Source organism: Pelophylax lessonae (assembly GCF_965119305.1).
Source record: "Pelophylax lessonae genome assembly, chromosome: 1".
Taxonomy (NCBI): Eukaryota; Metazoa; Chordata; class Amphibia; order Anura; family Ranidae; genus Pelophylax; species Pelophylax lessonae.
Genome location: NC_138768.1, coordinates 373,501,464 through 373,524,701, shown reverse-complemented (window position 1 = coordinate 373,524,701; position 23,238 = coordinate 373,501,464). Strand labels below are relative to the sequence as shown.

The following is a 23,238-nucleotide window of genomic DNA, read 5'->3' as shown; positions in this document are numbered from 1 at the left end:
TTTACTGCATATACACACTGATTTTATGGTTGTGGGTTTTTAGAAAGGACATTTATATTAGAAATGGTATTCAAAAGTAAGAATGGCGTAGAGATCTACAGTATAGAGCATACAATTCACTGAAAAATAGTACATCCTTGTCCTTCAAGAAAACCAGTCAGGAGGGCAGTGAGGCTTTCAATTGTTGGTGGATGTCGAAGCTTAACATCCAAGAGCATAGCTAGTTTGAGAAAGGAAGTGCCATTGCACATGTTGCAGATTGTACTCTGGATCAAAACTATTCCCAAGCCTTGCAGCTCATACAGTTCTCATTGAAAGCAAAAGCATCACTTTGTAACTGACCGTACAAATCTTTGCATGTGTGTTCATGTGTTGAGGCACATGGCTTAAAGCCTATTTGCATTGGACATTGGGGGGTTTCAATTTGACTAAGACCATTGCAAGTAAAATGTGTCCCTGTCTATGGAGTATGGTGAAATGGTATGCTTGCATTTCTACAGGAAAACATTTGATACATTTGTTGGTGGTTCTGTGGCTGACTTTAGCACATTTTGTGATAAGGTGAATGAGGTTGGTCGGTAGCCCAATATCAATGAAAAATGTCTGCCTTGAGGCCTCACTTAAAGGAAAAAGTAACACTGTAATCAAGTGTTTTTCAATCAAATAAGTGACGTCCTAAGAATTGATGACAGCTAGTGTTGCCAATTGGCAAACACCTATTAAAGGCTGCATAAAAACATGGGGTTTCAAAATGACAAGTGACAGCTATAATAAAAACACTGCTGTAGTACTGAAAATGGTAAATAGGTTGCACTGTCTGTTATGGTGAAGGCTCTGTTCACTCTGATGAACTACAGGTAAATGGGAGGATGCTAAGAAAAGACGTTTAAAAAAAAAAAAAAAAAAAAAAAAGTGGTACCTAGTAGAGCAATGTGGTTGATGGGTAAAGGCACAAAAAATACTTCTGATTGTCTTGTAGACAGGGAAGATAATCCGAAGTAGTTGTAATAGAAGATATTTGGGAACCCATCAGACCTTCACAGCATTAAAATGGGACAAAGTATTTGGTGCAAACTAGTTTACTTATGGTGCTTTCCCACTGCATGGAACCGTACCGGATCGGCACGCTTTTGTGCTTTTCCACTGCTGGTACCGCATGGTATAGGGTCGGAACGGTTCGGTACGGTATAGGTTTGCTTTTCCACTGCATGGAACCGAACGGTACGGTACGGTGCGGCTCTGAAAAAACAGTACCTACTCGATTGTGGTTCCAACAGGTACCAAACTGGTACCATATCCCACAATCCTTTGCATGCAGTCACTACTAGCCACTGATTGGTCAGAGAATCCCACCCACCCCGTTGTTATCCCACCCACTTAACTTAGTACTACTTTAGTGGAAAAGCAAACCTATACCGTACCGAACCGTCCTGACACTATACCATGCTGTACCAGCAGTGGAAAAGCAAACCGGGCCAAGCAGGGCCGAGTAGAGCCGAGCCGGTAAGAGCCGGTACTTGCAGTGGAAAAGTGCCATTATAGGAACCTCAAAATTGGCCAAGCTATAACCTGCACTCATAATTTCATCAATAAAACATTGTTTCAATATATCTTTCTTTGCAGGTTGGAAATCCATCTCCTGATTAGCGTGCACCACAAGAATCCTTTGCTGATTTAGACATGAAGTCCCTTTTGCTTAGAGCTTTGACAAATTTCTCTGCCTGGAACATAAGCACTATGGAGATGGGCCAGAAGGACATGGCAAGAAGGTGGTGGTGTATTGATGGTGACCATACACTGAAGATTGGCATCATCACCACCTTGGGGTGTCTGATCATCCTGGGGAATTTATTTGTACTGCTTGTTATTGCCTCATCTGTTTCTGGCTGGTCACGTAACAGTCGTTATATTCTTATCTCTTTGACTGGCACAGATGTCACATTGGCTTTGGTTGTGGTTCCACTCAATCTGTATGGAAGCATTGTGTTGGAGCCAGGTGATGAAGCAGATTCTGCTCTTGGATCTTACTGTCACATTGTGGCTTTTCTGAATTCCTCTGTGTTTGCCTCTTCCATTTATTCATTGGCCACCATTAGCCTGGAGCGATATGTGGCCGTATTCTTTCCTTTGCACTATAACAGAGTAATGAGTCGCCGCAGAGTCAAGCTATTGATTGCAGCAGCCTGGTTGTTGCCGCCTGTATTCCTGTTTCCCATTTCCATCCCAGGTGGCACCGTGATACATGTCTATTTTTCCCGAGCCTCTCTCATCTGTAACCCAGACTATGCTAGCAATGTGGCTTACTCTCTAATGCTGACCACAGTCATATTTTTTCCTTGCTCAGCAATAGTCACATTTGCCAACCTGCGACTATGGAGAGTTGCAAGGATGCAGAGCAGAAGGATGAGTGTGTGTTTGTCTGGCAGAAACAAACAAGGTGTCACCACAGTGTGCGAGAATGTAGATGGCAGCATACCAGTTCACCTGAGCAAAGGCAGACCTGCAAACAATGAAATGGGGGATCGAGGCCCACGTAAAGGAGATGCTGCATCCAGAGTGCTAATTCCTGTGGTCTGTGTGTTCTACATTTGCTGGGCACCATGCATGTTTACTATTCTATATAATGGTAAGAACCTTGTTAAATGCAATAACTATTTAGGATGATATTGTTTTCAGGTGTTTGCAGAAAAAAAGTATGCAGTGTATGTATTGTCAAAACTTTTTTTTTGGCTTTGGAAAGAGTGGGGAAGGTTTAGGAACCTGTTGAGATGTTCCTGCTATCTGGGGCTCAAAGAGAGCCGTGCCCTTAAGTTGCTTCATCCAACACAAATGAGGTCAATTGGAATGTATTCTGACAGCAACACCTGCTGCTCTAAGAATACACTTAAAAATTAAGGCTCCTTTCACACTAGCCGTCCGTCGGACGGATGGCGTTTTTCTCAGCGGGGGATCGAGCCGCCGATCCCCCGCTGAGCAGGAGGATGACAGCTGTGTCTCCGCGCTGTGTGCAGAGACACAGCTGTCAGTTCCCCATGCATCTCTATGGGGGAAATCGGATGGGAACGGACCGTCCGCCAAAAAAACGAACAGGCGGATTTGAACGGTCCGCCTGTGTGAAAGGGGCCTAAGTGTTATCCCCTGCGCTACCTGGTGATATTAGTGTAGAAATAAGTATTAATCGGGCTACCAAATGCTGAAAAAAAACAAAACTTCCAAAGAAAGGATTGCTGCAACACTGAATGTGTTCACAGCTACACACTAGATGGAATGTTATGGTTTAGGTGGTGTTGCACAGTTCCTATGTATAGGAATGCAAATCAAATCAAATATTTCAAAACGCTGTAAGAATTATGCTAATCTGCTGTGAACAGTGCCATAAATCACACATATAAACAAATATAACTGTTAGGTGACTTAGGCCCCTTTCACACTTGTGCGACTTGACCTGTGACTTGGGACTGCAAAGTCGCATGGCAAGTCGTACCTCATGATTTCCAATGAGTACCATTCATATATCTGTGTGACTTCAAAGTAGTCCCTGTACTACGTTGGTCCGACTTGGATGCAACCTGAGGTGCATAGACCAAGATTGTTGCAGATTCCTACCTTTTTGTTGTTCTGAAGAAATCATTATTTGTTCTTCTGTGCCTCTGTGCTGAGTGGGTCAAATGGGAGTGTTTTCATAATTATCTGTCAGCCTTGGCAGCTGCAGGGCCTGAATCCCTTTATACGTGCTCCTATTGGGAGTATCTCACCAAAAATGACACTTTTATTGCAGGGGATGCCAGAAATCTGACTTGTATCTGAAAGCAGACTTCTGGGAAAATCTGTGAGCCAATCACACAAGCAGGAAATTGTTTCTGGAGTGTGGTCAGTACACAGTTTGTGTACAGAACAGCTCCAGGCTGCCATGTTGCATTGCAATTTCAGAAAATTACAACAGCTGCAGATTGAAAAGGAAAGGTAATTTTTAATAACATTCAATTATAATATGATTTGTCACAATTGTATACACTATATTTTTCTTTATTTGCTATTATTTTCCCCACATTTTCCCCACTAAGTGCCGGTTCACATTTCTGCAATGCGGGAACGCTGCGAATATACAGCATGTTCCCGCATCGCATCCGCACCCCTGGCAGTTCACACTGCCATATGTGATACGCTGGAGGTGTCAATTAAAAGTAACGACACCCCCCCCTGAATCGGATCGCATATCGCGGTGAGATCTGAAAGTTCGCACAGAATCGGATTGCACTAGTGTGAACCACCATGTGATCCGATTCTGCTGCGGACCAAAAAAAGGGTCTTGTGCGAGTTAGGTGCGAATTCAGCCATACAAACTATATGGCTGAATTTGCACTGCACAGAGATCGCATGTAATTTTAGGAGCAGTGTGCTCCGAATTACATGCGATCTCTGTGATCACACAAATATGAACCGGCACTAAAGTGAAGTTACCCTTTTAACCTCCTTTGCCACATAGTTAGCCCAATAAACAGTGCTTTGAGGTCGGCTTGAAAGTTGGAGACATCCTTAAGGATGTTATTCCACTGCATAGTTTGGTGTCATCTGCAAATACTGAAATGGTACTTTTTTTTTTTTCAAATTTCTTTATTGAACAAAAACCAGCATACAAAGTATGTGTTAGAACACGAGTCCAGAATATAGTACATGAAACATCCGAACAAAATGCCTGCACATAAATCAGCATTACATAAAAGGACAATTCAAACAGCATAACAGTGGCATTGTAGCAAAGAGTGGTATAGCAAACCCCAGTAAGACTTAACATGGGGCGTGCGTTGTGTCAAAAAACGATGCTCATGTAGATAACTGGAACAGCAACCTTATGAAAACCAGGAGGATGTTCAGAAAAACCTGGCCCTCGGAGGTCAAATGCGGAGAACAGATGTGGGAAGGGGGAAGGCAGGTGGGGGGGAGAACAAAAGCAAGGATGAGAAGGTCAGGGGAGAGAAAAAGGAGGAACAGTGGAGTGGAGCAGCGGGTGGGACCTGTGTTTAACAAAGCGTATAAGCTTGGCTGATGGTGGGAGACCAAGAAGAATTCATCCCGTGCGGGTGACCCCATCTCCAATCAGACAGTAGGTGAACCAGGGACTCCATCCAGAGCCAGGCCTTCAGCAGACAGGATAAACGTGTTCCAGCACGCCCAAGTTTTGGTATATTGCTCCTTCCTACCCTGCGCCGTGAGCACCAAGTCCTCCAGGTCATTAAGGCATTTGACTCTGCGTAACCAGAGTGAGATCGTAGGGGGAGAGGTGCTTTTCCAACAGAGGGCGACACAGGATTTAGCCGCATCAGTGAGATGTCTGAGCACAGAGCGTTTGTATCGCTTAGGGGCAATGCCAGTGCAATGCAGTAAAAAGGCCGGGTCATCCGGGATGACACGTTCCGTCATCAGTTGGGAGACCATACGTACCTCCGACCAGAAGCCCCGAATCAAGGGGCAATGCCAGAAGATGTGGGACAAGGTGCCCCTCTCCTGTAGGCACCGCCAACACCTATCCGTCGACTCCGGGAAAATGTGAAAAGTTTATCCGGTGAATAGTACCAGTGCATGAGAATCTTGTAGTTGCATTCTTGAATGCGGGTACATATAGATGACTTAAGGGAAAACCGGATAATGTTGCGTCTCTCTGGAGCCGTGAACGTCTTCTGGAGCTCTCTCTCCCATTTGGAAATTCCCGGGAGGACGGAATCCTCTGGCGGGAGGGAAAGGAGAGCATACAACTGTATAAGGGTATGGGGCATAACGCCTTGTGTGACTAGTGGTTGTTCCAGTGGAGTCTGGTCCCTCCCGAACTATGATGGGGGCCCCAGACCTCGGAGAAAATGGAGGAGCTGCAACGCTTGCCAATGGGTTAAGCGAAAGCGTCCCATCAGCGTGGTCAGCTGAGAAAGAGAAACCCACTCGCGCCCTTCACAAAAGTGTGATACCTGGAAGGAGCCCTCCGCCATAAGAGCAGCAAATCTATCCCCCGCACACCCCGGGGGGAACCTCGGGTTCCCTAAAACCGGGAATAGCGGGGAATGCCCGTCCGAAAGACCCTTACTGACCATTACCAAAGCACACGACCTAAGTGTTGGGCCAATGGTGGGATGGCGCCTAACTTCAGCAGGAAGGTCCCGCAGAATCAGGGGAGCCCTTGACAAGCAAAGCGAGAACAGGGATACCTCCAAACTCACCCACTGCTTCAGATCAGCGTGTCGTGCCCAGTCAACCCATCTTGTCAAAAGGGCCGCCTGATAGTAGCGTCGGGTATCGGGCAGAGCTACACCGCCATGTCCTTTTAGGCAAGACGAGGAGTCGGCGAGCCAACCGGGGCCTCCTCCCGGCCCAGACGAAGCGCGTGAAGATAGTCGACCCTTCTGAAGGACGCTGGGATGAAGACTGGGAGTGTTTGGAATAAATATAGAAGCTTCGGTAGAACTGACATCTTCAAGATGTTGCAACGGCCAAACCACGAGTGTAACTCCCTCAACCATTTATCAAGCAGAGTGCGGATCATCGAGAGAAGGGGTGGGAAGTTCAGTCTGTACAAAGCCACCGGGTCAGGAGAAAGCCAGGTGCCCAGATAGCGGAGTCCCTCTGCGGCCCAGGGGAACGGAAAGTCACTTGCCAGCAAATCCCTCAAGTCCGAAGAGAGGGCCACCCCCATTATCTCCGACTTGGAGAAATTTATTTTCAGGTTGGACAGTGCCCCAAATGTCTCAAACTCTTTCAGGAGGCAGGGTAAGGAAATCAAAGGTTGAGAGAGTGAGAAGAGAAGGTCATCCGCGTAGGCCGATACCTTGTAGACGGAAACTCCAGCTCGAATACCGGAGATATTCGGGTTCGAGCGTACCTTAGCCAGGAAGGGTTCAAGGGAAAGTACAAAGAGCAAAGGCGAGGGAGGGCAACCCTGACGGGTTCCGTTAAAGATACGGATCGGGTCTGAAAGGACCCCGTTCGCCTTCACTCTCGTCCCCGGGTTGGTATAGACCCCCTGAATCCAAGCCATCATCTGCTGACCGAGACCGAAGCGTTGAAGCACCGCGAACATATAGGGCCAACTGACCCTATCGAACGCTTTTTCAGCGTCGGTGCTCAGGAAAATAGATGGTGTGGGACCGACACGCGCTTGATGAATTAAATCCATGACCTTAGTCGTGTTGTCCCTCGCCTACCGTGTGGGGACAAAGCCCACCTGGTCCCAGTGAACCAGGCCGGGAAGATGGGATTGGAGGCGGAGGGCCAGAAGTTTCGTAAAAAAAACTTCAGGTCAGCATTGAGCAGCGAGATCGGATGGTAACTGCCGCACGCCGAGGGATCTTTTCCCTCTTTGGGGATGACTGAGACGTGAGCGCTCAGTGTTTCTTCGCGGAACACACAGGTTTGGCCCACCGCATTAAAGAGCTGCAGTAAAGGAGGGACCAGCAAGGTGTGTAGTGTCTGATAGTAAGAGACCGTAAAGCCGTCCGGGCCAGGGGCCTTACCCTTTTTTGCCGAGGAAATAACCGCCGTCAGTTCCTCTTGGGTAAAAGGGGAGTCCAGAGCCTCCCGGTCAGGTGAGGAGAGTCGCGGCAGAGAGATCTCGTCCAAGTAGGAGGAGAGGGGGAGCAGGTGGGACGGCGGTTGGGGTAAGCCGTAGAGACGGACGTAAAAAGCCCCGAAGCTGAAATGGTACTTTTTTTTTTTTTTTTCCAAACAGTGAGTTTATTGAAAACTTTAGTGCAGTACAATTAAAATAGCTCAGTAAAAGAGAAACTGAACAAGTACAACAATACACACAGTGTACAGTAAATAGATTGGGAAGGGCAACAGCCAAAATGCAGGTATGCAGAGTACATCCGGTTAGTGCTAGCCAATATAGTTCGGTAGTGGTGCATGAAGATAAACAAAGACAGAAACCATGTAAGGCGGGCAGTGTTCAGAACAAACTTATACATTAGTGTCTGGACAACTCATCCACCTGTCCCAAATTTTATCGAACTTGGCGGGACATCCCCTGTGTTTATAGAGCAATTTGTGAAAGGGAATATTGGTATTCACCTCACGTATCCACCTAGCCAAGGTTGGGGGATCGCTGCGCATCCAAGTCCTGGCTATCAGTTTCCTAGCCACAAACAGCGTTTTCTGCAAGAATATGGACATAAACTTATTCATATAACCATCAGGGTATATACCCAGGAGACACTGCTTGGGGTCCAGTTGCAGCGGAGACCCCATCTTGTCATGTAGAAAGGCTACCACCTGTTGCCAGTAGCCCCGGAGCTGTGAACCACTCCAGAGCAAGTGGAAAAAGGTGCCTCCAGCTGCCTGGCACATTGGACAGACAGGATCCCAATCAGGTTGGTATATGGACATCCGAAGGGGTGTGAGGTAGGCCTGATGTATAATAAATATCTGGGTAAGTCTATCCGACAATTTCGGGGACACCTTCTGACAGGTCTCTAGTGCCTCCCCCCACTCCTCATCCTCAATAGGTCCCACATCCTGGGTCCAGCGAGTCTTAAGCCCATAAGCTATCTCAGTGGAGGAGGGCTTGTGGAGTTCGGCATAGAAAAGGGAGATCAAGTGGGCAGGCTCCTGGCACTTGATCAACTCCAAGAGCAACACAGATTCAAGGTTAGGCGGAGCTGTTGAAAACTGGGTGCGGAACGCGTGGGCCAGCTGTAAATATCTATAGTGCATATGGGCTGGGAGAGAAAACTGCTCCCGCATGTCAGCGTAAGACCTTAGGGCGCCCCCCGCCAGGATATGTTTCAGGAAGAATACACCCCGCCTGCTCCACAATGAGGAGTCAGGAAGCATACAGAACTCCTGAAGTAACTTGTTGTGCCACAAGGGGGTAAAATCATGGAGGGAGGGGCTCTGCAGTCTGTGCATCACCACTTCCCAAACACGGCTGTAATGAAAGATCAGGGATTTAGGGTCCAACCTCTCCTCCATCCCTCTGGTGCCCCGCAGTATGACAGTCAACGGGTCTCGAGAGTGGCAGGTCCAACTAGGGCACAAAAGGGTTAGAAACCGTTCCCTATCAGTCTTGTCTATGTGAAATAACTGGGAGAGCTGTGACGCCAGATAGTAGAGATTGAAATCAGGGAGCGCCAGGCTGCCCAAGTCCATCGGGTTCTTAAGTTTCCTCCAAGAGATCTTATGCCTACTCGATCCCCAAACAAAGGCCTTGAGAAGGGACTCCATTTGTTTGAAGTGTTTCAGGGCTAAATATACGGGGAATGCCACACGTACAGTACTTTAGGCAGAAGGACCATTTTAATCAGGTTTACTCTGCCCATGACCCCTAACGGTAATTTAGACCATACCTGGATTTTAGACTTTATCAGGGGGAACAGGGGTTGGACATTGTCTGTGACATAATCCTATGGGCATGTCGTAACTTGGACCCCCAAATACTTAAAGCGGGGAACACATTTAAGGGCGGGGTTCGCAGGGACCACAGCGGAAGGGGTACCATCGATAGGAAGAATTTGTGATTCATCCCAACTAATCTGGAGGCCCGAAAAGCTCCCAAATCGCTCTGAGGGAAAGGGCTGTCAACAGAGAGTTGTCCGGGTCCTCCAGATAGAGCAGGGTATCACTGGCATACATACTGATCTTTTCCGTAAGGGAACCTCTGCGAAATCTGCGGATATCAGGGTGGTCCCTAATGGCAATAGCCAAGGGTTCTGCCGCCAGGGCATAAAGCAGAGGGGAGAAGGGACACCCTTGGCGGGTGCCCCTAGACAGAGGAAACTCAGACGAAGTCCAACCATTAGCCAGAACTTTCGCAACCGGAGCATTGTATAGCAACTGTACCCAACGTATAAATTTGGGTCCAAAGCCATATCTCCCGAGGCATGCCCACAAGAAGGACCATTCCACCGAGTCAAAGGCTTTGGCCGTGTCCAGAGTCACCACCACCCTCCTGCCCGAGTTGTCATGTTCAGCTTGGAGGTTCATAAACAATCTACGTAAGTTAAATGAGGTGTTTCTACCCGGCATAAAGCCTGCTGAAATGGTACTTTTAACCACTTCAATACAGGGCACTTTCACCCCCTTCCTGCCCAGGCCAATTTTCAGCTTTTAGCGCTGTTGCATTTTGAATGACAATTGCGTGGATGCAACACTGTACCTAAACCAAATTTGTAATTTTTTTCCCTACAAATAGAGCTTTCTTTTGGTGGTATTTGATCACTGCATGTTTTTTTCTTTTTTTTGCTAAACAAATAAAAAAATACCAAGTTTAAAAAAAAAAAAAAAAACGTGTTTTTTTTTTTTTTTTTTTTTTTTGTTCTAAAGTTATAAAATTTTGTAAATCGTTTTTTTTCCCCTGCACTGATGGGGTGGCACTAATACGCGGCACTGATAGATTGCAATGATGGGCAGCACTGATGAGGAGGGCACTGACAGGTTCCCTGAGCACTGATTGGCATCCCTGGTGGCATGGGTGGGCATCCCTGGTGGCCATGGGTGGGCAATCCCTGGTGGCTCTAGTGGCATCCCCCAAGAAGGGTCTGCACTGGTAATCAATGCTCTGATTACCAGCACAGACACCCCCCCCCCCCCCCCCCCGTCGGGAGAGCTGCCAATTTCCTCTCCTCTACTCGCTCCAGTCAGGCATGAACTGAGGAAAGCCGATCAACGGCACTTCCTATTTACTATGTGACCAGCTGTGATTGGACACAGCTGGTCACATGGTAAAGAGCCTACGTCTACGATGCAGTGTGTCAGTGACACACCGCACCACTCTGGGTGCCTGCCCAGTAAGGATAGAGCAACCACTTTGCGGCCGTCATTTTGCTATATGACAGGCGGGAAGTGGTTAATCCAAGGCCCTATACATTTTAAAAAGGGTCCCAGCACTGAACCTTGGAATACACCATTAACCCTAGAATATTCAGAGTATGAATCCTTAACCACTATCTGAATACATTATTTTAGCCAGTTTTCTATCCATTTACATACTGATTTTTCCAGGCCTGTAGACTTAACCTTACACATTAGCCATGTGTTTGGGAACTGTGTCAAACGCCTTTGCAAAATTCAAGTATACAACATCCACAGCCACTCCTTTGTCTAAGGTTTTACTTGCCCCCCTCATAAAAAGAAATAGATTTGTCTGACAACTTCTGTCTTTCATGATCCCATGCGGTCTGTTGCTTAAAATATTTTCTCAAGTCTTCTTCCAGGGCAGCATGAGAGAGAGAGAGGTCTCCTCTCACCTAAAACAGGAAACCCATCTACCATTTTAAAAAGCCGTTGCGTACTTCAGTACCTCAGTTCTTGTTTCTTCCGGACCAACAGGAGCTACAAGCAGTTTTTTTTTCTAGGCTCTGTGCTAGTTAGCAAGGGCCTCACTGTCCAACTGCCTGCACAAGCCTCTAGGGAGGTTGGGCAGCTGCAGGACAGGGGGCAACTAGAGGACCCCCCCTCAGTTACTCCCTCCTTTTTTTTTTTTTTTTTTTTTCTGCCTGAGGTTTCACTTCCACTGGGTGGTAAGCAACCATCCCCCCATCTGTAAGAATCGCATCTATAGTGCCCTGAGTGTGTCTCACAAATTGCTGCAGGGCCAGGGGGCAGAGGGGCACTTGCTCTTTTTCCCCAGGCACTGGCTCCTACCTACTGTGATCTGGAGCACATTGTGGACCAAGATGGCAGTGTCTTGCTCGTGGGATGTGGTGACATCACTTCTGACTGGCACCATTTTGGTAGAGGTATGAGCAGATGTGTGGTACACCACACTTCTGGTTGCGTCACTTGCAGGTACATCCTGATTGGGTGCAGAGAGTGACATCCCTTCCAGTTTTGCCAAGGTGGCGCTTTTTGGAACCTTAATCTTGCGTAGCCAGATACCTTCTGCAGCAAGGAGGACGTTGCACACTATCAGCAGGTATGTGTCCACCTATATTAATGATGGGGCAATGGGGGTGGGGCCGGAACAGGGGCACGAAAGCTTTCAAGGAACATGTGTTGGATGTTTGCTTGAGGCTGATCATGTTGGATGCTGCACCATCCTGCCCTGCAGAGCCTGCGAGCTGGGACCGATCCAAGGTAAGCCAGAGCATGCTGAGGCCAGCTCTGTACTTGCCAAACCATTACGCACATAATGCTAATTAGTGGTAGCAGAAATTTTGGCTAAAGCCCCGTACACACGTACCGATGGTCGGCTTACAAATGTTCCTCTTTTCTCCCCGGGATGTCGGTGTCTGCTGAAAAGTGCAAAGACAGCACAAGGACAGCACAAGAATTTTGTCCGCCGACTGCAGAAGTGATGTCATGTAATGGTTAACTTTCCCTGTGTTTTCTATTTTCTGAGCATGCCCAGTCTTGCAAATCTGCGGTCTGTCGGCCGAATTGTGTACTGACAGGCGAACAATCGTCCGTTCTGGTGTCGGCATACAAATATTTTCATGTTTGCACGAAAGACTTTTGTCCGCGGATTGTGCGCAGACATCTGTCGGAGGCACCATACTAACACGCGTACAATCGGCAGATCCTTCGTCCACCGACGTTTGTATGCCGACGATCGGTACGTGTGTACGGGCCTTAAGACCAGCGGCGTGAATTCCCTCCCTAAAGCATGTTCTTCCTATGAGGGCAAGCAGCAGCCAGCTGGGCCAAAAATCTTTGCCAAAAGTGCATAAGCAAACCTGCGGCAAAAGAATCCCTGGGAGTCCTAAAAGGATTGGTCTCCTCTGTAAAATGTCAGACACCTTCCTTTCCCTTCAGCCTGGGTGAAATCAGGTCTTTTTGCTTGATTTTGGTGTGGATCCTGCAACATATAATTGACTGGATCTTGGACTAGTACTCTATGCAAGGGCTGCATAGACAAACCTGTACCTAATGACTGCTCGTTATCACAGGCAGGTGGTGTACTTCTGACTGCTCTGGCTCATCATGTCAGCAGCTTTTACTACCAGGCCTGACCAGGTTAAGGCTGACCATGCATGTTCAATTATCTTGTGCATTTTTCCTTTGGATTTACCAAAAGCTGTGTGATATGAGGTCAAAACTAAACACTTTCAATTGTATCCAATTATGCTGGCCTTGCCCTACATGGTTGAAGGTGAAACCAGGGAAAGTTGTACAGGAAGTTGTAAGAAGAATGTATAATGTATGGCCAGCCTAAAGGCCCGTACACACGATATGAAAATCGGAAGAAAAATTTCATCCAAACGATCTGCCGATTTTTCGAATTGTTAGCATGGTGCTTTCAACAGCCGATTACGAATTTTCGGACGACTATAAAATTTTTATCGCACATCAACCCAACGTCCGATTTTTGTTTAATTAGTACAGTTTTCGTCTGAAAAAAATCGTAAGGGCAACACTAGGCATGCTCAGAAACAAAAGAACACATATAAAACAATTCAACATATGACATCACTTCTGAAGTTGAATTCTGTCGTACGGGAATTTTCATATGAAAGTAACCTTCACTTTCCATATGAGACTAGCATGCAACAAAAATGGATGACAGATCGTTCGATAATCTGATCGTGTGTACAAGGCTTTAAGACCTCACGAATTGAGACTTTGGGTTGTTCTCCCCTGAGTGAAATAGTCAGGTTTACTTCAGTGAACTTTTCTCTACGGGTGACTCATTCCAACTAAACATTTGGCCATGGTCCGGGAGGAATGGAAGCTGTGCCTATCCTGGGTTACTAATATCCACTATACACACCACTTGGTTTGCTCATCTTCACACTTTTTACCCGAAGTCCCCCCAGTACTTCAACTGGATAGATGTACTGTATATAATGCATTGGTAGCCACAGAGCAAGTTTTTACCTAGGTCCTGGATTATGCTATCTGCTTGATGGCATAATTAATTGCGTATGCATTGCAGATCAGGGGGTATCTCTTGAATGCACCATGACTGTCCTCTGGGTTCTGCAGTATGCTAGTATTTTATTTCAATCTTGAACATACACATGAAATGGATATATTGGGGGTAGGATCTCTGGTGGCTGTAGTGCAACTAGATTTCCTTTGCTTGCAAATGCATTTTTCATTAGAAATTCGCTATCTGACTGCATTTCATAAACTATTGCTCCATCTATGTGGTGTTTCTACACTGAACAAAATTATAAACTCAACACTTGTGTTTGCCCCCATTTTTCATGAGCTGAACTCAAAAGATCGAAGACTTTTTTTCTATGTACACAAAAGGCCTATTTCTCTCAAATATTGTTCACAAAACTAAGTATGTGTTAGTGAGCACTTCTCCTTTGCCGAGATAACCCATCCACCTCACAGGTGTGACATATGCTGATTAGACAGCATGATTATTGCACAGGTGTGCCTTAGGCTGGCCACAATGGTGGCTCTAAAATATGCAGTTTTACTGTATTAGGAGGGGGGGTTTCCAAAAACCAGTCAGTATCTGGTGTGACCACCATTTGCCTCACACAGTGCAACACCTCTCCTTCACATAGTTGATCAGGTTGTTGATTGTGGCCTGTGGAATGTTGGTTCACTCCTCTTCAAAGGCTGTGTGAAGTTGCTGGATATTGGCAGGACCTGGAAAACGCTGTCGTATACGCCGATCCAGAGCATCCCAAACATGCTCAATGGGTGACATGTCTGGTGAGTATGCTGGCCATGCAAGGACTGGGATGTTTTCAGCTTCCACAAATTGTGTACAGATCCTTGCAACATGGGGCAGTGCATTATCATGCAACATGCTGCGATGGTCGTGGATGAATGGCACAACAATTTGGCCTCCTGATCTTGTCACAGTATCTCTGTGTATTCAAAATGCCTTTAATAAAATGCGCCCATTTTTTTTGTCCATAACATATGCCTGCCCATACCATAACCCCACCGCCACAATGAGCCACTCGATCCACAGCATTGACATCAGAAACCGCTCACCCACACAATGTCATACAGGCTGTCTGCCATCTGCCCTGTACAGTGAAAACCGGGATTCATCCATGAAGAGAACACCTCTCCAAAGTGGCAGATGCCATTGAATGTGAGTGTTTGCCCACTCAAGTCGGTTACGACGATGAACTGCAGTCAGGTCGAGACCCCAATGAGGACGACAAGTATGCAGATGCTCTTCCTGAGACGGTTTCTGGCAGTTTGTGCAGAAATTCTTTGGTTATGCAAGCTGATTGTTGCAGCAGCTGTCCGGGTGGCTGGTCTCAGACAATCTTGGAGGTGAAGATGCTGGATGTGGAGGTCCTTGGCTGGTGTGGTTACACGTGGTCTGCGATTGTGAGGCCAGTTGGATGTACTGCCCATATTCTCTGAAACTCTTTTGGAGACAGCTTATGGTAGAGAAATTAACATTCAAATCACAGGCAACAGCTCTGGTGGATGTTCCTGCAGTCAGCACGCCAATTACAGGCGCCCTCAAAACTTGTGACATCTGGGCATTGTGGTGTGATAAAACTGCACACTTTAGAATGGCCTTTTATTGTGGCCAGCCGAAGGCACACCTGTGCACTAATCATGCTGTCTAATCAGCATCTTGATATGGCACACCTGTGAGGTGGATGGATTATCTCAGCAAAGGCTAAGTGCTCACTAACACAGATTTATGAATAATATTTGAGAGAAATAGGCCTTTTGTGTACATAGAAAAAGTCTTAGATCTTTTCAGTTCATCTCATTAAAAATGGGGGCAAAAATCAAAGTTGTTGCGTTTTTTTTATAATTTTGTTCAGTGTAATGAGCCTTCTTTTTAGAAGCAGGCTTTTCTCTAGAAGTCCCTGATGATGGTGCACTATACAGAACACTTTATCCTTATGTGTTTTCTATAATGACATGGGGGCTCAGTTATTTCTGCTGCATCCCTTTTGAATATATTCAGATGGTAATTACACACGGAGGGACCAAGAGTTTTGTCTGCTGAGACCTCTCTGATGGTTCTGCAGTATACTATGTCTCAATGTTATTTTGTCTACATTGATATTGTTTGGACATTAACATTAACATGGACATGAAGTAGACTATTAAGTACTGGACATCTAGTTGTGGATGCTCAATGAAGTACTCCTTGTCGCAGATCAAGGCTTTTGCCAATTATCTGTGACTGTTTTCATTTGGTACTACTGATTAGTCTACTTTGTGCATGGGCCTCAGCCGTATATGGGCCATGATCTGGGAAGCTTTTATTATATGCATACTGCCTTAACTTGCGCGCCTGGTTTATGGATTAGATCTCTGGGCAGGAGCCTGACTAGGGTACTTTTTTTTTTCTTTTTTTTATGGGTTTACAACCGGTGACTATATTGGTGGTCTTTCTACACACCTTCTGTGGGAAATAGGCTTTGTTGCAGCAGGTTCAACATGATTAAGCACTAGTCTGTACATTATACATGTATCTCTTATACTCCAGTTGTATCTGTTATCTGTCCTTGTATATGAATTGCCCAGGAGACATAGCTCCTGAGGCTTCATCCAGTAGACAATCATATCCCACACTTTCAGGCATTACCAGACACATTCCCTGGACCTGAAAGTTACATTTCTGGAATGCCTGGCTTGCTAACTGTCACATGTGGTTGTTGCATCAACCAAACGGTTAAACCGGCAGGTGGCTGGTGTTGTGACTCGCATCGTATGTGCAGCGCCATGACGGTTGCAGATTAGACAGAAGCAGGTTCCTTGGCGGTAAAGGATAATGAGGTTTAATTCTGCTTTTAAGGCTGTCAGCAGATCAGTCTACAATCTCAGTAGTGCCTAAAAATACCTAAAATAGGGAGCAACTGAGCATGTGCAAAGCAGGATGAGTCAGTGTATTACTGAATTTTATTCAGGAGAGACCCTTATTTTTAGCATTTTACACAGCTATACCTGCAGAAGGGGCCAGCCTGAAGTAATTTAGCAGGACTTGGTTTTCTGACTAAAAGTCCACTTTAGCGGAAGGTGGTGTAACAATCAATATGAACAGGTTATCCTGTTACTACAGACTCAATCTCTTCAAGCAGGGATCTACCCAACTCTACACCTAACGGTATCACAACTCACACCAGGGTCCTTGGGGGGACTCAGACTTAATACACAGGAAGAACACCTGACATTTGCATTCAGGTGAGGGGACAGTTATAGTGCATATGCGAGAATGTACTGTATGATTGTTCTTACATACAGTATTGCTCATATGCATAGTAACTGATTGGCAGTCTAGCATTTTCTGTGGTTTTTTTTCTTTTGTGGTCAGAGCTCTTTCCTGGTCACCCTTTTCTACACTGATGGTCAAGGGCGTTGTTTGTAAGTCCATGCTTTAAGTAGCTATTTGGACACATCAGGAGTTGCAGTGGTCATTCATGGTCTAGGTATTATGGAATTCTACTATGCTGCTTTAGTCCTTACAGTAGTTCACTCCGACTCAGGTTGGGTGATCTCTTACTATTTTCAGACCCAACCAGAGATGGAAAGCAGCGTCCATGCTTGCAGTGCCCGATTGACTGCTCATTGGATGGTGCTTGGGTGGTCTCGAGGCCAATGACACTTAGCAAGCCAAGTGGCGTCACAGTGACTGTTTTTTGTGGCCACCCTTTAGGGTGTCATTCTGATCACTGCTGTAGGGGTTTTTGGTTCCTATTGTCTCCAGTGCATGGAGCAATTATTCCCATGGCCCACAGAATAATTGATTTCAGTATGATTCCTAAAACGAATTTAATTAGGGGTTCCTTGCTGCTCTTCAAAGTTATATGTAGAACCTCTCAGTGGAGTCAGAGGTAATTTCCCAAATCTTTGACATCCAGTATGAACCGAGGAAGGGGTTCGCCTCAATAGCTCCACGGAACTGGCAGTTAGATCAGACTAGCATCTAAGTAGTAATACTTGCTAAAATCCTCTCAGATGCTGCCCTGCCCTGGAAGACTACTTGAGAAAAACTGAGTTAAGAACCTGGTAACTCCTTTTCTAGGAAGTCTTCCAGGGCAGCACTCATACCTGTCCCTATTTTTTAGGCGGAAGTTTTTTGGATGGATAAGTGTATACTGTATTTGCCTGTTGTTCCTCCGGTACTTGTATATTACTGAGGTATGTGCCGGACTTTTAAAATGGTGGATGGTGTGTTTCCTGTTTTAGGTGGCAGGAGAGGAGACCTATCTCTTATGCTGCCCTGGAAGACTTCCTAGAAAAGGAGTTACCAGGTACCGAACTGTGTTTGTTTTTTTTTGTTTTTTTTCCCCAGCAAGAACTTGTCTATGTAGTAGTTTTATTTTTTATTAACGCTCCAGTATCTTCCCAACTGTAGAAGTTGGACTAACAGGTCTATAGTTACTTGGTTAAAACTGTGATACCATTTTTAAATCCAGGCACCACATTGGCCTTAGCCAATCCAGTGGTAGTATGCTGTCATTAGAGTCCCTAAGAATTAGAAACCATGGCTTTCAAATGATTGATAGAGCTCAATTATGTTAGGACCTGTGGGTGTATGCCATCTGGTCCATGTGCTTTATTCACCTGTACGGTATCTAAATATTTCTAGACCATACCATCTCCATTATGTACATGAGCTCTCCCATGCTCCTTTATATACACAGAGCTGAAGAAGGTATTTAATAAATTTGCCTTCTTTGTCCCCCAGTCACCCTCTCTGGATTATTTTGTAAAGGACCTACATGCTCACACCTGACCTTTTTACTATTCTATGTGAATAATTTTTTGTCCTATGGTTTGCAATCTGTCATTCACGTTTAATTTTTTTCTGCCTTGATTTCCTTTTTACATATTCTGTATTATTCCTTGTAACATTTAAACAATAGGGTTACTTATTTTTTATATTTTTTAAAGGCTCTTATTTACAGCTTTCCTAACTTTGGCTGTGAGCCACATAGGTTTTATTTTTAGCCTTTTCAACTTTTTTCAACTTTTTTCCCATAGGAATATATTTTGCAGTGTGTTCAGTCTAAGACTTGGAGAGCAGCTCTCATCCTTTGCTCTCTTAAAGTAAGGTGTTTTTATCTTTCCAGTATGTTCTTTTATATGAACATTAGTCATAAGCTCTGCATGGTTTGAGATTACCAGGTCTAGCAGAACATCATTCCTAGTCAGTGCCTCCTATGAACTGGACCATAAAATTGTCTTGTATTAGGTTTACACATTTCTGCCCTTTAACTGTTCCTGCTGTGCAAATACTCCAGTGTCTGTCTTTACCAAACTCCAATAGATAAAAGATCTGCTCACAGAATAAAAGCCTCAGAACAGTTTTGAGTAAAATGAGCATAAGAGTAAGATAAGTTGGCACCTTAACAGAGTGAAACACTTTAGTGGATTTGCTCACCTAATGGATTGGTCTTTGTGTTGGGATGTAATTAAACTGTTCAGAGCAGGGGCGGACTGGGCTGGGGGGAAGGAGGGCAATCTCCCCCTGGGCCGCTCTGATTTGCTGTGAAAAGGCCGCTGTGTTGCCAGCTCAGAACTGCACACGAGCAGTTCCAGAGCTGGCCGAGTGTGGCTGTGTGTGAAGGGATGTGTTGTCACAGACAGGGCTGACAGTCTCTGTGTTATGGAACGAGTTACCATCCCCTCCCTCCTCCACACGGATTGGCTGCTAGAGGCTGCTCTGCCCTCTCTTTGCCCGCCCACACTGTGTGCTGTGACATTCTGTGAAGAGAATGTGTGGGCGGGAAAGTTTAAGCTGAGGTGTCGGCTTTACAGGCAGAGCCTGAACATGAATCCTGTGAATGTCCAGTGCCCGTGCAAGTAAGTGAACTTCTCCTCACCTCTTGCCCCCCCTGCTGTCTCTCCCTCACCCTCTCTGCAGAGAGATTTATATTTCCTGCAGCCTGTGCAGTAACTTGCCATAGGCACAATGCACTGGGCTCACACTGGAATGCTGTGGTTTGGCTGCAATGCTGGACTGGTGTACTGGCAGCCTTCCTGCATGTTACCCCCAGTCCCATAGACCTCCTATTAGACTGCACATTTTTACTGCATGTTCTGAAAGTGCACAAAAAATCCTGCATGCTGCATCTTTGGTGCACTTTCTGAAAATGCAGCAAAAACGCACAACCTAAAAAGTCTAAGGGACTGCAGCTAAGGAAAACTGCGAGTACATCAGCACATCAGCCAAACCGCAGCACACCAGTGTGAGCCCAAAGGCTTGTATGCACTTACAGCAGGCACTTCCACTTCACTGAAAAGTGATCCATGCTCAGGTCACTTTTCAGAGGCATTTGTCAGGCAGTGAGGAGGTGATATCACATTTCCTCCTTGCCTGTATTAACTTCCTAAATGCCAGTCCCCCCAGGTTAGGCCAGTCCCTCCAGGTTAATGGCACTAAGGGGTGCTCCACTTAGGTGTAGCATTCACTTTGATGAATTCCACCTTATTTCTATTCCATCCACCTTAGATTGCACATCTTTTACCTATAGAGAGTTATGGAAATAAGGTGAAGTTCAAAGTGAATTTCTTCACCTAGTTGAGCCCCCCTTTTAGAAGATTTGAGGATATTATTAAACCCAGAGACTAATGGAATGAAGCCACCATAGACAGATTGAAATGTCTGCTGAACGGGCAGGATTAGATCTATCTATCTATGTACAGACTGGTTGTACAGAATTTATCAACTGATTTCAGTACAACCAGCGTTTTTTTTTTTTTTTGTCGATCACTGCTGGCTGTTATAGCTTCCGGCAGTGTTTATTTTGATGGCTGGAAACTTTCACACACCAACACACGACTCTTATGGAAGTTTGATAAATCGAATGCCCAGCATTACACCTGTGTGGCTGCCACCTAATCTGGACACAAGGCAGCACAGGCTCCTGGAAACACAGGAGGGTGGCCAGTAAGAGGAGCTGGGATATGATGTTACTTACTGTACGTCATATCCCTGCCACTCCTAAATCTACTCCACTGCAGCACCAAGCCCACAATGCCCCTAATCTGGCCCCTGGGGGCCGGTTCACCAGCATGTGCTTGCATGTGCTTTTCTCACTACCCGCAATTGACACAGGAGGAGCCTGCAGCCTGGAGAACCTGGTGGTTGTGCCCAGGGAGACAGCAGGACTTGCATGTTTAGCCTGCTGCGCTCACTGTGACTCTCAGCTACTCTGCTTGCTTGGCTTGCCCAGTGGTGTGGCGCTCACTCACCAGAGAAGGTCCAGACTCCACAAGTAGCGCTTAGTGTGGCAGCAGTGACAACCAAGACTTTAGTCTTTGGCCCCTTTCACACAGGCGGACCGTTCAGATCTGCCTGTTCGTTTTTTTGGCGGATCTGAACGGTCCCCCCATGCATTCCTATGGGGCATCGGATGGCAGCGGAAACATGTCCGCTGACATCCGATCCATCAAATCTGGACGGATGGAAACCCTATTTTCCATCCGTCCAGCGGATCGGATTGGATGGGATCGGATGAGAACGGACAGAGATGCATGGGGAACTGACAGCTGTGTCTCCGCAGACCCAGCCGTCCTGCTGTCTCTTTCAGTGCAGGTAGTGTGAAGTGGTCTCTCTCTCTCTCTCACTCTCTGTACGGCAATGTGGAGCAGGCCCCCCCTCTCTCTCTCTCTCTCTCTCTCTCTCTCTCTCTCTCTCTCTCTCTGTATGGGCAATGTAGAGCAGTCTCCCTCCCTCTCTCTCTCTCTCTGTGGGCAACGTTATGCAGATGGATGGTGAGCTGATTCGGTGGTTCAATGGGCCACTTGACTGGACTTGCCCCCCAGGCCTAAAGCTGCCAGCCCTCCCCTGGTTCAGAGGCATGTATTTGGTGCACAATTCCTCTTTTCTCCATTGGAGTTTGGTATAGACTGTCCTAGTGGCCAATGACTACAAGAACAAGCTCCCAGTGTTGGTGGTTACTCTGGGATTATGTGCCTGAGCAGAACATTCTCCTTTTCAATATTTTCACATATGTGTCTTGTTTGCTGACAAAATTGCTGTCACACCTAAGTAATATTGATGCATTTGGAAAACAATTTTGCAATTTTTGGCTAGGGTAGAGAGAGAATCCAAAAATATGTTGTCACTGAAACAAAATTAGTCTTCCAATGGGAAATCCTGTTCTGGTGACATCTGTCTAAAGGATTTCACCTCCATTTGTGAGGACTTTCTCTCCCTTTCTGTTGTGTCCCTGGGACAGAAAGTGGGAAGTAAAGGGAAATCTCCCCAATGGGGTGCACACTAAAAAAAAAAAAAAAAAAAAAATCAGTTTTTAACCATTCACTACTTTTTAGTAAAATATGTTTTTGCTAAACATATTTAAAGCTGAATTCTTGTATATATATATATTTTTGGTGTGGGCGTGGGCCCCTTTTGGATTGTTGGTGTGGGCCCCTCTGCAATGTAAAGGTTAAATGCTTGTTAATCTAGGCATAGAGGAATAAGCTGTAAAACATCTCATTCCTTCACTCCGGGAGGCCTCCACCAAAAGCCTCTTCTCTTTAGTGCTCTGGCATCTCATAAAATTTAGGGCCAGAGGTTCTGCATTGTACATAAAGATGGCGATGGCCCACCTACAACCCAGACAGTCGGAGAGAAGACCTGAGCCCTGGCAAAGAATAACATATTGCAGTTTATTCCTCTAAAACCTAGACTTATTGAGCTGTTAAACAATGGGTGTTTGTTTTTTTTATTCCTGACTGATTCCAGAAGGCACAAGGTAATATGTGGTATGTGTAGTTCATTACATATTTTCATGTATTCTCTAATGGTGTTTCTCTTTCTTTCTCTCTCAGCTATTACACATGAAAGAGTTCCAGAATGGGTGGAGTTTGTAGCCTTGTGGCTTCCAAGTGGAAATGGCTTCCTCAACTGCTTTGTGTACTTTTGGATCAACAGGAGCTTTCGACACAAATTTAGGCAACTAGGAAGAAAACTGTTCCTTTGGCGTGGCTGCTGGACCCATCGGAAAAGTCGTAAAAAAGCACCCCGTATTAAAGTCTCAAACAATGCGATGGCCATTTTACAAGAAAGGTCCTGCAGTGTGTCATCAACTTGCATGCTACTTCCACAGACAGACTCTGTTTTGTAATCTTAATCGGAGATAGCGCTAACTATGCTTAACCTATTCATAATATCTATTCAAACCAATGGTCTTTTGTAACCTAAAACTTTAATGTGTGCGCATTTGCCAAATTGTTATACACTGTGGCATAAAGCGCCCTGACGCTTCGAATGGTTTCCAAATATTCTACGAAGTATCTTCTCTTTAATTTTACAAAGTTATGGTCATGGGATTTTGCAATGTGACCTTCTGGTTTATCAAATACTGTAGGCTTGATTTGTAGCTGTACTCTGATACAAGGAACAGAAGATGCCAT

The 23,238-nt window shown here is 45.7% G+C and overlaps 1 protein-coding gene across 1 annotated transcript; it reads left to right on the top strand.

Annotated features, from left to right (window-relative positions):
• Window positions 1-1,680: 1,680 nt before the first annotated feature.
• LOC309543839 (D(4) dopamine receptor-like) lies at window positions 1,681-22,949 on the top strand (the record flags this gene model as incomplete). The annotated part of the gene is made up of 2 exons (XM_082242995.1): window positions 1,681-2,626; window positions 22,654-22,949. The coding sequence occupies 2 exons, from the start codon at window positions 1,681-1,683 to the stop codon at window positions 22,947-22,949; spliced, it is 1,242 nt and encodes a 413-aa protein (XP_082099121.1).
• Between the last annotated feature and the right edge of the window lie 289 nt (window positions 22,950-23,238).